General features: G+C 36.9%; 2 protein-coding genes across 2 annotated transcripts; one reads left to right on the forward strand and one right to left on the reverse strand.

Annotated features, from left to right (window-relative positions):
- Positions 1-7,164: 7,164 nt before the first annotated feature.
- LOC149540987 (uncharacterized) lies at positions 7,165-9,282 on the reverse strand. The gene is made up of 2 exons (XM_089802766.1): positions 7,674-9,282; positions 7,165-7,355 (listed from the first exon to the last, which is right to left on the reverse strand). Exons 1-2 carry the CDS (start codon positions 9,280-9,282, stop codon positions 7,165-7,167), a joined length of 1,800 nt encoding a protein of 599 aa, XP_089658892.1.
- A 1,023-nt stretch (positions 9,283-10,305) lies between these two features.
- On the forward strand, positions 10,306-11,151 carry LOC149540988 (replication protein A 70 kDa DNA-binding subunit A-like). Its single transcript, XM_089802768.1, has one exon. It carries the CDS (start codon positions 10,306-10,308, stop codon positions 11,149-11,151), a length of 846 nt encoding a protein of 281 aa, XP_089658894.1.
- The last annotated feature ends 325 nt before the right edge of the window (positions 11,152-11,476 follow it).

Below are 11,476 nucleotides of genomic sequence, written 5' to 3' on the forward strand. Positions count from 1 at the left end.
AGTATTTATAACATAAAAAGTAATAAATATTTTTTTTGGGTATCTCTTTTCTTTTACGAGAAGTTGGAGAAAAGGCATTTTCAAAATGTATAGGTTACCTTGTGTATTGCATATAAGTTCAAGTATTAGCACATGCACATTATTATGCTTTAATCTTATATATGGTGGAGTAATACAAAAAAAAAGGGAGACAACATAGATCCTTCTAATTGAATTTCAAATATGATTGATTTGTATTGCAGGAAGTTTCAAAATTGAGAGGATGGTGAAGTTTTAGAAGTGGGTAGAAGCCCAACTTGTTGCATAATGGAGAAATTATTATGTGAATTAAAAGAAGTTAAGAAGGACATCAAGCAAATTAGACATTAGAGTGCAAGAAGAGAACAACACCATGTCACCAACATAGTTGCATTTAATAAGCATTCTCCTTCTTCTTTGGTAAAATTATATACAAACGGTTCTTCTTTGTTAAAATTGTACAAAAAAATATCTTATCATTTTTTTAATGTATAAGTTGATTGTATAAATTTATATGCATATGATTTGATCTTGTAAATTTATATTCATATGAATTTGTAACATTATTAACAGATTAATCATTAGCAAATCAGAAAAAATGGGGTAAAAAGGATATTTTGTATGAAACAAGGTTGGTTTGTGGGTGAACAAAGTTTTACAGAGCCAAGAAAAAGGATAGCTAACTAGAGGTAAACAGATGCAAGTACAAATGGAGATGAGTCATAGACACCAAACGAGCTCTTTCCATGTGTAAAGTATATGACTGCTCAAGTGGTCAATAGATTGATATAGGTATTAGGACTACTAACATTCCATTTACTTAATTCATATCATTATTCTGCTTAGATGTATGCAATCGACTCTCACATAGTGATTTATGAAGATATTGCCTTCTAACCAATGTTAGGCATTTAAACAAAGAAATTACAATTATCCATGACATTTATCAAAGGTATTTGATTCTAGAAAAGTAAAAATTACCTTATATTTGATACTGTGTATAAGAAATGACCAATTGGGTGAATTTTATTACCCATAATTCATTTAAATACCCACTCTACATTTCTATTAACTGTAAATGTTGACACAAGGTATGTTGGCAGTAGAATTGCATATGGAAGTCATGTTAAAAAATAGACAACTGAACATTGTCATATGATTTCAAATATTAAATTGTAGGTTATAAATTGACCACAAATAATTTTCTCTGTCAACTTACAAGGTTTTAGAACATGAAGCTTGATCATATGGTCTAGATAATTTCATTTTTCAAACCTACAAGGTTTTAGAACATGAAGTTTTATCATATGATCTAGATGGATGTTCTAATCCCAACTGCCACTTGTATGCATTGTTGATACTATTCACTCACTTTTCTTACACATTGTTTATACAATTCACCTACTTTTCTTAAACAAAGGGTTTTTGAAGCTTAACTTAGGTTCTTCAAAGATCAGTAAAATTTAAAATGGTAAAAAAAAAATTACAGTCTTCAAATTAATGTCAAATTGCATTAGTGGCAATAATTTTCATTCTAGCTATTGTTGAAAGGGTGTTCTACTCACTATTGCAAGGATGATGTCTTATATTTGATGAAAAGATATGGTTGATTTAAAGATCTCATCTATTTCACAATCGTTTGAAATTAGTATGGTAAAAATAAGTTTTGATGCAATATGTAGACAATGATTTCAAAAGAAAATTATGAAAAATTTAACATTTTTTTGGTTTCACAATTGATTGAACCCTTGAACATACTGGATACAAGTGATAATATTAGACTCTCTAACAAGCCAACTTAGTCCATTTTTCATTTGAAAGAATTTAAAAAATCTCAACAAAGCAAATATTCTGAATAGGACGTTCATGACACCACCTCCATTAAAGAGCTTGATTCGCCTAGAAAATGGTAATGCACCATTGGTGGAAGCTAATTGCATCAGATACTTTAATCTCCAATAGTGCACTCATGCGATTGAAGAACGGCACATCTGTGAGAACGTACAACGATGATTGGACGAGGTGGGCCTCGGCATTTTCCAAGTTAAATTATTCCTCCTTTACCTAGGTGCCTTCGTTTTCAAGTTTCACGCAAATTTCATCGGCATTAACATGAGTTTCCATCAAATGTCTTTGAGGGACAATTTCTTTGAAATTTCTCGACGAAGACAACGAAGTTTCCGTGATGACACAACCACGAAACTCACAAGTCGTCGGCCTTTATCTCTTCAAACGCATCACCATCTATGTAGTCAAGCTGTAGCGGTTCCTTCAAATTATCTTTCCTGGAGGCGAAACAAAACAATTGAGCAGCGCAGTGGTGTTTTAGGGTTGAAAAATTGCAACAGCTTTAATGGCGCTGGATGACTACGAATTGAATCTGCAAACCGATATCGTCAACTGGAAATGTTCTCGCTATGCGGATTGCAACATGAAATTCATTCGCAGGCCACGACACATCAAATTGGGAATGAGAGGCCTGGTATGGTCGATTCAAGCCCTTCCCTTGCAAAACCCTAGCGAATATTTCTTCAATATCATGCATGTCAAACGATCGGATCAAGCCACTCTGTTTTCATCAGAAGCTGCCGCGCCGCCCAGTTTGCCTGCAAAGTTTGAGATTCTGCTTGAACAGTATAAGGTGTTCATGGAGTCTGTGCGCAGGATGGACGAAGCGCTGGATAAATTGTATGCATTTTCCCTTTTGTTTTCCGTCGCCGGAGAAGATAAGCGGTGGTGGATTGTTGTTGACGCCGCGATCATGGCGACGGCTTGTGAGTCTGCGAAAGAGGCGCTTCACGAGGCAGCACAAGCAGCGTTGGCCATTCTCGTTGACCAAATCAACTCCCCTGTTTCCGGCGGCCGGCAGCAGTGGGAGAGCTCCGAGAGATCAGGATGGTGGATTGACAAATGGACGGCTGCAGATGAGCTCTGGGCCACCGGTTTCTTTCCACGGGATGGCTGGAAATGCAGCATGAGAATGATTCAGGCAAAGGCCGTTGAGAATGGAAATGTTTTTCAGTGGTGCAGGGTTCGAACCTTCGACGAACCCAACCCCAATTTCCAGTTTGAGGTTGCTGTTCATGAGTTTTTGGAGGGAGATGACGTGCTTCTGCGAATTGGTGTGGCCAACGACCGCCCCCTCACTGTGCGCGTGTTTTTGACGGAGTCCGTGGAAGTCGTCTGTTCTCAGGAGGGATTCGAAACCGGGACCTCCTTGGGTTTGGGTTACCTGCTGCCCGGCACCGCGAAAGAGTACATCAGGTCTGCCCTGGGCCGAAACGAGGCTGCCCTAACTGATAATAATGTTGTGGAAGGTCTTCTCGGGCACTTGATCAGGTACCTTGCTTTTCTGGGGAGTATTTGTGTGATTTGTGGGCACGAACGGCTTTCGGATGTTCCGCGGAATAGTACCTGCAGTGATATTTGCAAGGCTACAAAGCAACGTTACGAGGATGCAATTGCGAGGGTTCTGCCTGAGATGAAGATTTCAGAGACGGAAAGGGCAAGTAGGAGAGGGCGTTATGTGAGAAACATGTACAAAAATACGACCGAGGGACGCTCAGGACTTGGGAATCTGCTGTGTATGGTCGTTGTGGATGAGCGTAGAGATGATGGTTTGCTTTGTTACGAAGAGGCAGTTGGCAGAGTAACTATAATGAAGTCGAGGAGCATAGCATTGGCTCTGCAAATCCCAGTATCTGATTTATGGATCGACGATGGTGAGAGTTTTTAAATAAAACCCTAAAAGCATGTAAGTGACAAATTTCTAAGTTAAATCAGACAGATTTTAACCAGTTCAGAATGCTCGCTTCGTCCGCCATTTTCAAATTACTGGTTAAAACCTCATGTCCAGCAGAATCTCCCTTTAAATTTTGTAATGTTGTTTTGTGAAAAATTAGGAATATTGTTTTAATGGGCAAAAAGCTCTCTGCTGTTAGAATTTCAAAACCTCGTCTTTTCCTTTTCATCTGCAATTACAGAGGGGAAAACTTATTCTCGGCGTCTTTGGTCGTACATGAAATGCGGGATGATTTATTTGTCGTCCGTTTCACATTTGCCTTCAAAATCCAGACCGTACAGAGCAAATTTTGGCGACGGAACTATTCCCGAGTCCCGACAATAAACGGCCATATTATTTTCCTTGCTATTGCTTCTAGCTGCCCCCTGGAAGCTAATCCTCAAATACGGGCACTACATAGTAAACACTAACACTAATATTCATAGACCATTTAGTTGGCTAATAAAACTAGCACTTGCTCCAGAAAGAGGTGCAAGGGGTACGTCGATAGCTTTTTAAATTTAAAAAATAAATTTAAAAGACATAAATGTAAAACAAATATTTATATTTGATAGTGTAGATTATATATATAGAATAGAGGAATATACATTTGACAATTGTCTTTGAAGGTTCAAAAAACTGTAAAATGATATTATTTGATTTAATGCAAGACATCGAGTTCAATAGTTGGTTTGAGCTGCACATTTTTTTAGTTCTATTGAAATTGTAAATAAAAACGTAACAATACACATAGATCTCATCAAGGAGGCACATTGAATACATAAATATGTACCAAAGAATAAGATGAGAAGATAGAACAAGTTGCAAAAGATAAATCATAATGATGTAACTACAAGGATCATCTAATGTTAGAATAGATAGTCTTGAAGCATATCTCAATGGCAAAGTTAACAATATTTTTTGACTTATGGAACCAAAAAATGTCCACTCCCTTAGTGTTGAGGAGAAAAAAATAGACTTCATACTTGATTTGAATTGTACATTTTTTTTTGAATTTTTATGAAATTGCAAGTAGAAACATAATAGGAGTATTATTTGGGGCAAGGCAGCAAAGACCTGTGTAAGGAAAAAAAAAAGGATTAATACTTTATATGAGGTAGATATGAGGCAATTGTAGGAATTGTAGTCGTAGTGAAATTATAGAAGGAAGCAAAAGATACCTAAGATATCGGAAAGTTGCTTGAGCCTTTTTTTGTGTGAACACCTTCTTTGAATCCAACAAGTGTCAACTTGTAGAAAAGAGTAGTGAATTACTTAGGAAGCCACACAAACACACAAGTAAATGGAAAAAAAAGGATATTTGCAAAATGATAGACATTACCATTTTCTGTAGAAGTAGCTTCAAAGCCATGGTTTTGATGCGAGATTGAGTGCAAATGTGCTTCTTCTTTTCTTCTAAGAATATTGTACGGATTCTTTTTCATCTTGCAAAATAGTTCAAAAGAAAAGGAGGGTTCTATACGAAGCCCTTGGATGGATTTGACTCTAGAGATTGTTGTGAAGGTGAGGCCTTGTCTTTTGGTTTTACCTATATCAAAGGTAGCCATGCCTAAGGTTAAACCCTGTGATTTGTGTATAGTGATAGCCCAGGCTGTCGTAAGAGGTATTTGTGTACGATTGCTTTGGGAAATGGGTTGTATCAAAACAATTTTTGGGTTTCTAGGATTCCAAGGTGGACCAGTATAACTACTAAACTCTACCGTGACATATGAAGGCAACAAAGGAGGTTTACATCCTATTGGATACACTATATCTTTGACCTCTCCAAGAGACCCATTAACAAGACCAGCATCGACCCAGAGGTTCATTATAAGCATAACACGTTGAAGTTTACATAATAAAACTTCTCTTGGTAATTGGTCATCATCAATCATTTCTTCAAGCCTACGATGTGTATTTATGATGTGTATTTGTTGCAGTGCACAGTGCAATAGGGACATTGAGCCTTTTTAGCATTTTTTTGTTGTGAAGTGAAACTTGGTCATTGGTAGCAAACAAATGAGTTTCATGGTCAAACTCAATCTGTTCATTTGGAGTGAGGTTCTTGTTTGTGCGAGTCATTAAAAAATCCCAATCATGTAGCATTGGTTCAGCATTGCGGATATTGTGTAGTGCTCTGCGAAATTGTATTTGAAGTGGATCATCACCTTCCTGTCTAAATATCGTTTCTAATGTTACCACTGTGTTAAAACTACGCCACAATTGTTTTGCATTGTGTGAGATGCATAGAGTGGTTTATCCATAATTGGTGGAAGTTGGGCTAGGTCACCTACAAGAATCATCGACATGCCACCAAAGAAAAGGTGTTGTTTGTAGGGTATAGCTTCACGTAGCCTAGAATCAATTTTAAGAAGTAGTTTGGGACCTATGAAACTCATTTCATCAATTAAAATGTATTGAATATTTTTCATGTCTTCTTGGTATTTTGTTAATGTTTGACCCTGAAGTGATTTAATTTCTCAAATTGGGATTTTGAGGGCTGCATGTATGGTTGATGCATGAATATTGAAAGCTGCAATGCTTGTGGGTGCAAGAACAAGGAGTGGATTTATTGTATTTGGAATTGAGTTGTGTAGTGCATTTATTATGCAACTAATAAGGTATGATTTACCAGTTCCAACAATTCCTTGTATGACCATGTATAAAGGCTCCATGGAGAAATTAGATGCATAGTGGTTTCTAATGATAGAAAGAGCAATTTGTTGATGTTGTGATAAAGTGTAACTATTGGAAGAGATAGAGGTAGAATGGCCAATAGTTGAGCCAACATTTTTTTGTTTATGTATAAATTGAATGGCATGGTCATGCAAATTCAAAGGAACGTTATGGTCTTCCCATGGATGGTTGTTGTCAAACTCACATTTTCCCAACATGTCAAGATCATCTAGGCTAGAACTATTGGCAAGGCCAAGTTGGGACAAAAATTCCCACTCATTTAGTTGCAATGAATCTTGTATTTCCATGTCACCATCTAAATCATTCTCCTCTTTCAAGATCTCATCATCTTGATCTATGCGGTCTACATGCCAAACATTATATGTGTCTATTTTTAATGCTTCCAATGTCTAATAATGTCATCTTTGTCCACACCTATATCTACGCGGATATCACGAAAGTGTTGTACAAGAGCAATTCAGTCCAACAAAAGGTTTCAAAATGCTCAGAGTCTTCATTGGGAATTACAAAATATTTTGGATACACTTGTACTATTGCTATTTCCTTTCATATTCTCCATTTATCTCGTTGGCGAGATGCAACATATGTGTATGATCTCACTGATTCAATTAGTGTAAGTTGTTGAAGATCAGCTGGACGTTCCATGTATGCTTGTATGTAGCTAGATTCTATGCTGCTATCAGCACTTGTTTGTTTAAGTCGGTGCAACACTTTTCGGCCCAATTCAAACATATAAACTGACGATTACAATTCACAAGGGGCAATTTTTGAAGCATGTGACATGTTTCTTGTGCACTAATGTCTCTTTCAGCAACAATTTCAGCCATAAACTTCTCGTATGCTTTGATGGCATTGTCGTCTACATTTGAATCCGAGCAAATTCTAGCCAACATTTGAACACAATTTTCACTTTTTCTTTCAGATTTGGATGCATACTTAGCAATGTATTTGAGGACTAAGGCTCAAGATGAAATAGGTTGGCAATCTATATTTGCTCTCCATATTGATAGCATATGTGGGTTATGAATGTTCAACCTATCATCATTTCTAGCTGGGTCAAAGCATTTGTACCCTATTTCATTACGGTATAATGATGCTTGCTCACATTCTTTCCAAGGTTCTTTATATCCACATTTCATTTCTTTACCTTTCATGCATAGGCACATCCTCTCAGTACATCGAGTGTGCCTTTGAACACGATTGACCAACTCTGCATAATCAACTAAGGGATCAGTAGAAGTTATTTCAGTTGTATTTAGAAGACATGGATCTTCTGTTGGAGCTCTATGTTGAAAGTTGTCCATTTCTACTTTTGAGCGAGGGTTCATAGCTAAAACATATTTCTCAAAGAATTGTTTGGCCTTTTTGATTGCTTCAGGGTTTTCCCAATCAAGTGTGTCCATATTTGGAGCATTTTTTATCCAAATGACACCATGTATGTGCGCAGATCCTCTTCCTTGCCATTCTAAGTGATACCAATAATTGGTTGCCTCCATGAGCTTATCAATTATCTCTTCACAAAAAATTTTGAAGCGTTGGTGTAGATATAGTGATGTTGTATGCGAGTTATTAATCACATTATCAATACGTTGTTTGTTGGTAAGCAATGAAGATGGTACATTTGGGGATAGAACACTATGCAAATCAGGCCATTTAGTGTCTGTTGCAGTCAATGTAAAGAAGAATGTTGGAGATCCTATTTGGGTTATCAAACTTTTCAACTCCATATGACGTGTATTCCAGAATGCTCTTGTCCCTCGTAAAGTAGACCCAAAGTGCATCAGTTCTTCGACAAGTTTATTGTCAGACAGGTTAGTGAGGTGGGAGCGAAGATCTTCAATAGTGGATGGTGTATTATCTTCCACTCTGCGCTTGATAAATATAGATGCATTAGACTGGCTACGATGATGCATCATAAGATTCAAGAGGAAGTATCTAAAGCGTGGATGTTGGCCAAACCTATTATCATGGTAATGAATAAGATGCACGACATATTCATGGATTTTGACTTCTCTAACGCAAGGTTGCATGGGTAGTGCAATACCATATGGAAAAAGTGTGAGAAAAGCCATGTCAAACAAGCCCTCAGTAGTATACTCATTAATGGGGGTTGAACCTATTAGTGGCCAAACTGTGATGTCATCTATCTCTTGTTCCATTTGTAAAGAATCTTTTATGATTTGTAGTTGATGACGTTTGTTTGGTAGGCCCATCATAAACAATGTTGAATATTGGGAGGCATATTCAATATCAGATTGTATGTTTTCAACTGAATCAGTTGTCGAAGGTAGAGGTTCACTGCAATCATTAATTGTATGTAGCATTTGTGAAATATCGATAGTGCAAGTAGGAAGCATTGATAATGCCAACATGTCCATTTCTACATCTTTGTAGTAAGGGTCAAATTTGATCTTGTATGAGAGTGCATCATGAACATGGCCTCTACTAACATAGCAATCATAATGCTTCCCACTTGTATTAAGTCTTTGAACCATTAGGACATCTAGTTTGTCAATTGTAAGGGGTAAATATTTTGTAATTGTTTGAATATCCTGGGGAAAGCTTATTGTCTGGCCACTATATTTGTATTGCCCACCATGAGCATGGGTTACTTGCAAGATGGGAGTAACATATGTAATAAGCATCTCCTCTACTTGGGTGAGAACCCTTAACATAGTTGGTTGCTCAGAGGAGTCCATGTTGTTGGTTTCTGAGAAACGATGTATTCCCCTCTCAGAAGAACATCTCTTACAAGTGATAACTCCATTTGATGTACACACATTCATACCAGGGTAGCACTCCTTGTAGGTAGTACATGTTTGCAATTGTGAGAGGGCATCTATCCTAGTTCTAAATCTATGGGTTGCATTTATATATTTCGAGGAAAACTGGAAATCGATGTGGTTCATTGATTGTTGACGAGGAGGGATTTTCTCAGTAGGATTTTGTGGTGCATTCATTGAAGGTTTTGGTGTAGGAGAACTTGTAGAACCATGTAGGTGGGAGGGGAATGGTTGGTTCAGTGTTGACTGAAAATGTTGCTAGCGTTGAATGCAACGACGTGCTCTAATTTCTTCTCTATGGCAGCCATAACATACACGACTTCTCTGGCATGATTGCATAGCAACACTATTACTATGGATGGGCTGTCTATCTTGATTAGGAACAACGGGAGCCATATCTTGAATTGTATAGTAAGAAGAACAATGTATTTCTATCACCATTATAAAATTACAAAAGAAAGGAAGTGCAATAACAGTAACAGTAATATCAAAAGAGTATCCACCCTTTAATGCAAGTTGTATAGTGGAAAAAACAAGTATGTTGAAGAGTAAGAGTAGTATTTGTGTTGAACCTCTTTGTACAAATGTTAAATTAGCCTAAGTAAAGGGTTGGTTATTGCTTTAGAACATATTTGGTACTACCAAATGTAAAACATATTAGATAACAATAAAGTTGCAAACACAAATCAAACATTGGGTAAAAGTATAACAAAGAGTACATATTTTGTAGAGAAATTTAAGTCATTGGAAGTGATTTTGAAATCACCTTAATAGATGATTCAATACTTTCACTATGTGACGATGACCTCTTACTTCTAAATCACCTTAACTAATGATTCAATACTTTCACTATGTGACGATGACCTCTTACTTCCAACACTTAGATACACTTTTACACCCATTGTCGAGATTATGAATTTAAATATAGATTCTACTCTTGATCTCATTGGAATTGTCATTTGTGTGGATCCTGCCTCTACAATAAGAAGGTGAGATAGAACTGAGGTTGTAAGAAGGAGTCTCAAGATGGTTGATGTTTCTACATCCACTATTAATGTAACTCTATGGGGACAAGCAACTATGAAAGAAGGTGCACAACTACAAGAAATGTATCATCTACAGAAGTCAACTGTGCTTGTTATAAAAGGTGGTCGTCTAGTAGAATACAATGGTAGGGTTGTAAGCACGCTTGCCACTTCACAGATACTTGTAAATCCTGATATTAATGAAGCCATCCAACTACAGTCTTGGTTTTCTGAACATGGGCATGCGTTTCTTGCAACAACACCCACCCTACTAGATTCGCCTATGATTTTAGTGTGGAAAACCATTAGCAAGATTGAAGAGGAATGTCCAACTTCCTCAAAACCTCTCCAATACATTGTTAAAGCAACCCTTGTTTTTGTGGTAAGGAAGAAATTTTGTTATCCAGCTTGTCCCCTTGTTATAGCAGGAAAGCAATGCAAGAAAAGGGTTGAACAAAATACTGGTTGCAGTTGGTATTGCCCAAAGTGTCTAACCACCTTTTTAGATTGTGATTATAGATATGTACTTCAAGTCAAGATTGAAGACCATAGTGGATCATTGTGGGCAACAAATTTCGATAAAACTGCAACTAAACTCCTTGGCATGCCTGCAAAAGAGCTCTATATGCTACAGTTTGATGCTATTGAACCTGATCGTGCAGAGTTTGCTATACGAACTGCTCAATACAACCAATTTTTATTCACAGTTACAAGAAAAATGGAATTGTATCATGATGAGTTACATCTGAACTCAATGATCTTGGAAGTTACTAGGTTGGACTTCATAAGTGAGTGCACCTCACTCTTTGATGGAATTATACCCCCTGTGCCAGCTATAGCTGAATAGATAATGCAACACACATGACAACACATGACTTCTATTTTTTCTATATTACTATCCATACATGAAAATGACGTCTTTTCTTATACGTATATTTAATATGAATCACAATTTTTTTTGGTTCTCCTTAATATCCATTCTCTATGCTTATCGCCTCCTCTTTGATGTATGGACTACTATCCTCGTACTATATACTCGTCAATAGGGTTTCAAGAACCCTTCAAAACTTGTCTTTTAACCTTTTGCTATAACACTAATATTTATAGACCATTTAGCTGGCTAATAAAAATATTTGGTGTTTATTAATTATAAATGTATGAATCTATTGAGA

Source organism: Cupressus sempervirens, chromosome 9 (assembly GCF_028749045.1).
Source record: "Cupressus sempervirens isolate cs-2001-9-10 chromosome 9, ASM2874904v1, whole genome shotgun sequence".
In the NCBI taxonomy this organism is placed as follows: Eukaryota; Viridiplantae; Streptophyta; class Pinopsida; order Cupressales; family Cupressaceae; genus Cupressus; species Cupressus sempervirens.

Coding starts and splice junctions, on each gene's coding strand:
- LOC149540987 (XM_089802766.1), bottom strand. CDS start 9,282: ATGAATGTGTGTACATCAAATGGAGTTATCACTTGTAAGAGATGTTCT. Junction 7,356..7,673: donor TGTTCAAAGGCACACTCGAT/GTACTGAGAGGA, acceptor ATTCAAATGTAG/ACGACAATGCCATCAAAGCA.
- LOC149540988 (XM_089802768.1), top strand. CDS start 10,306: ATGGTTGATGTTTCTACATCCACTATTAATGTAACTCTATGGGGACAA.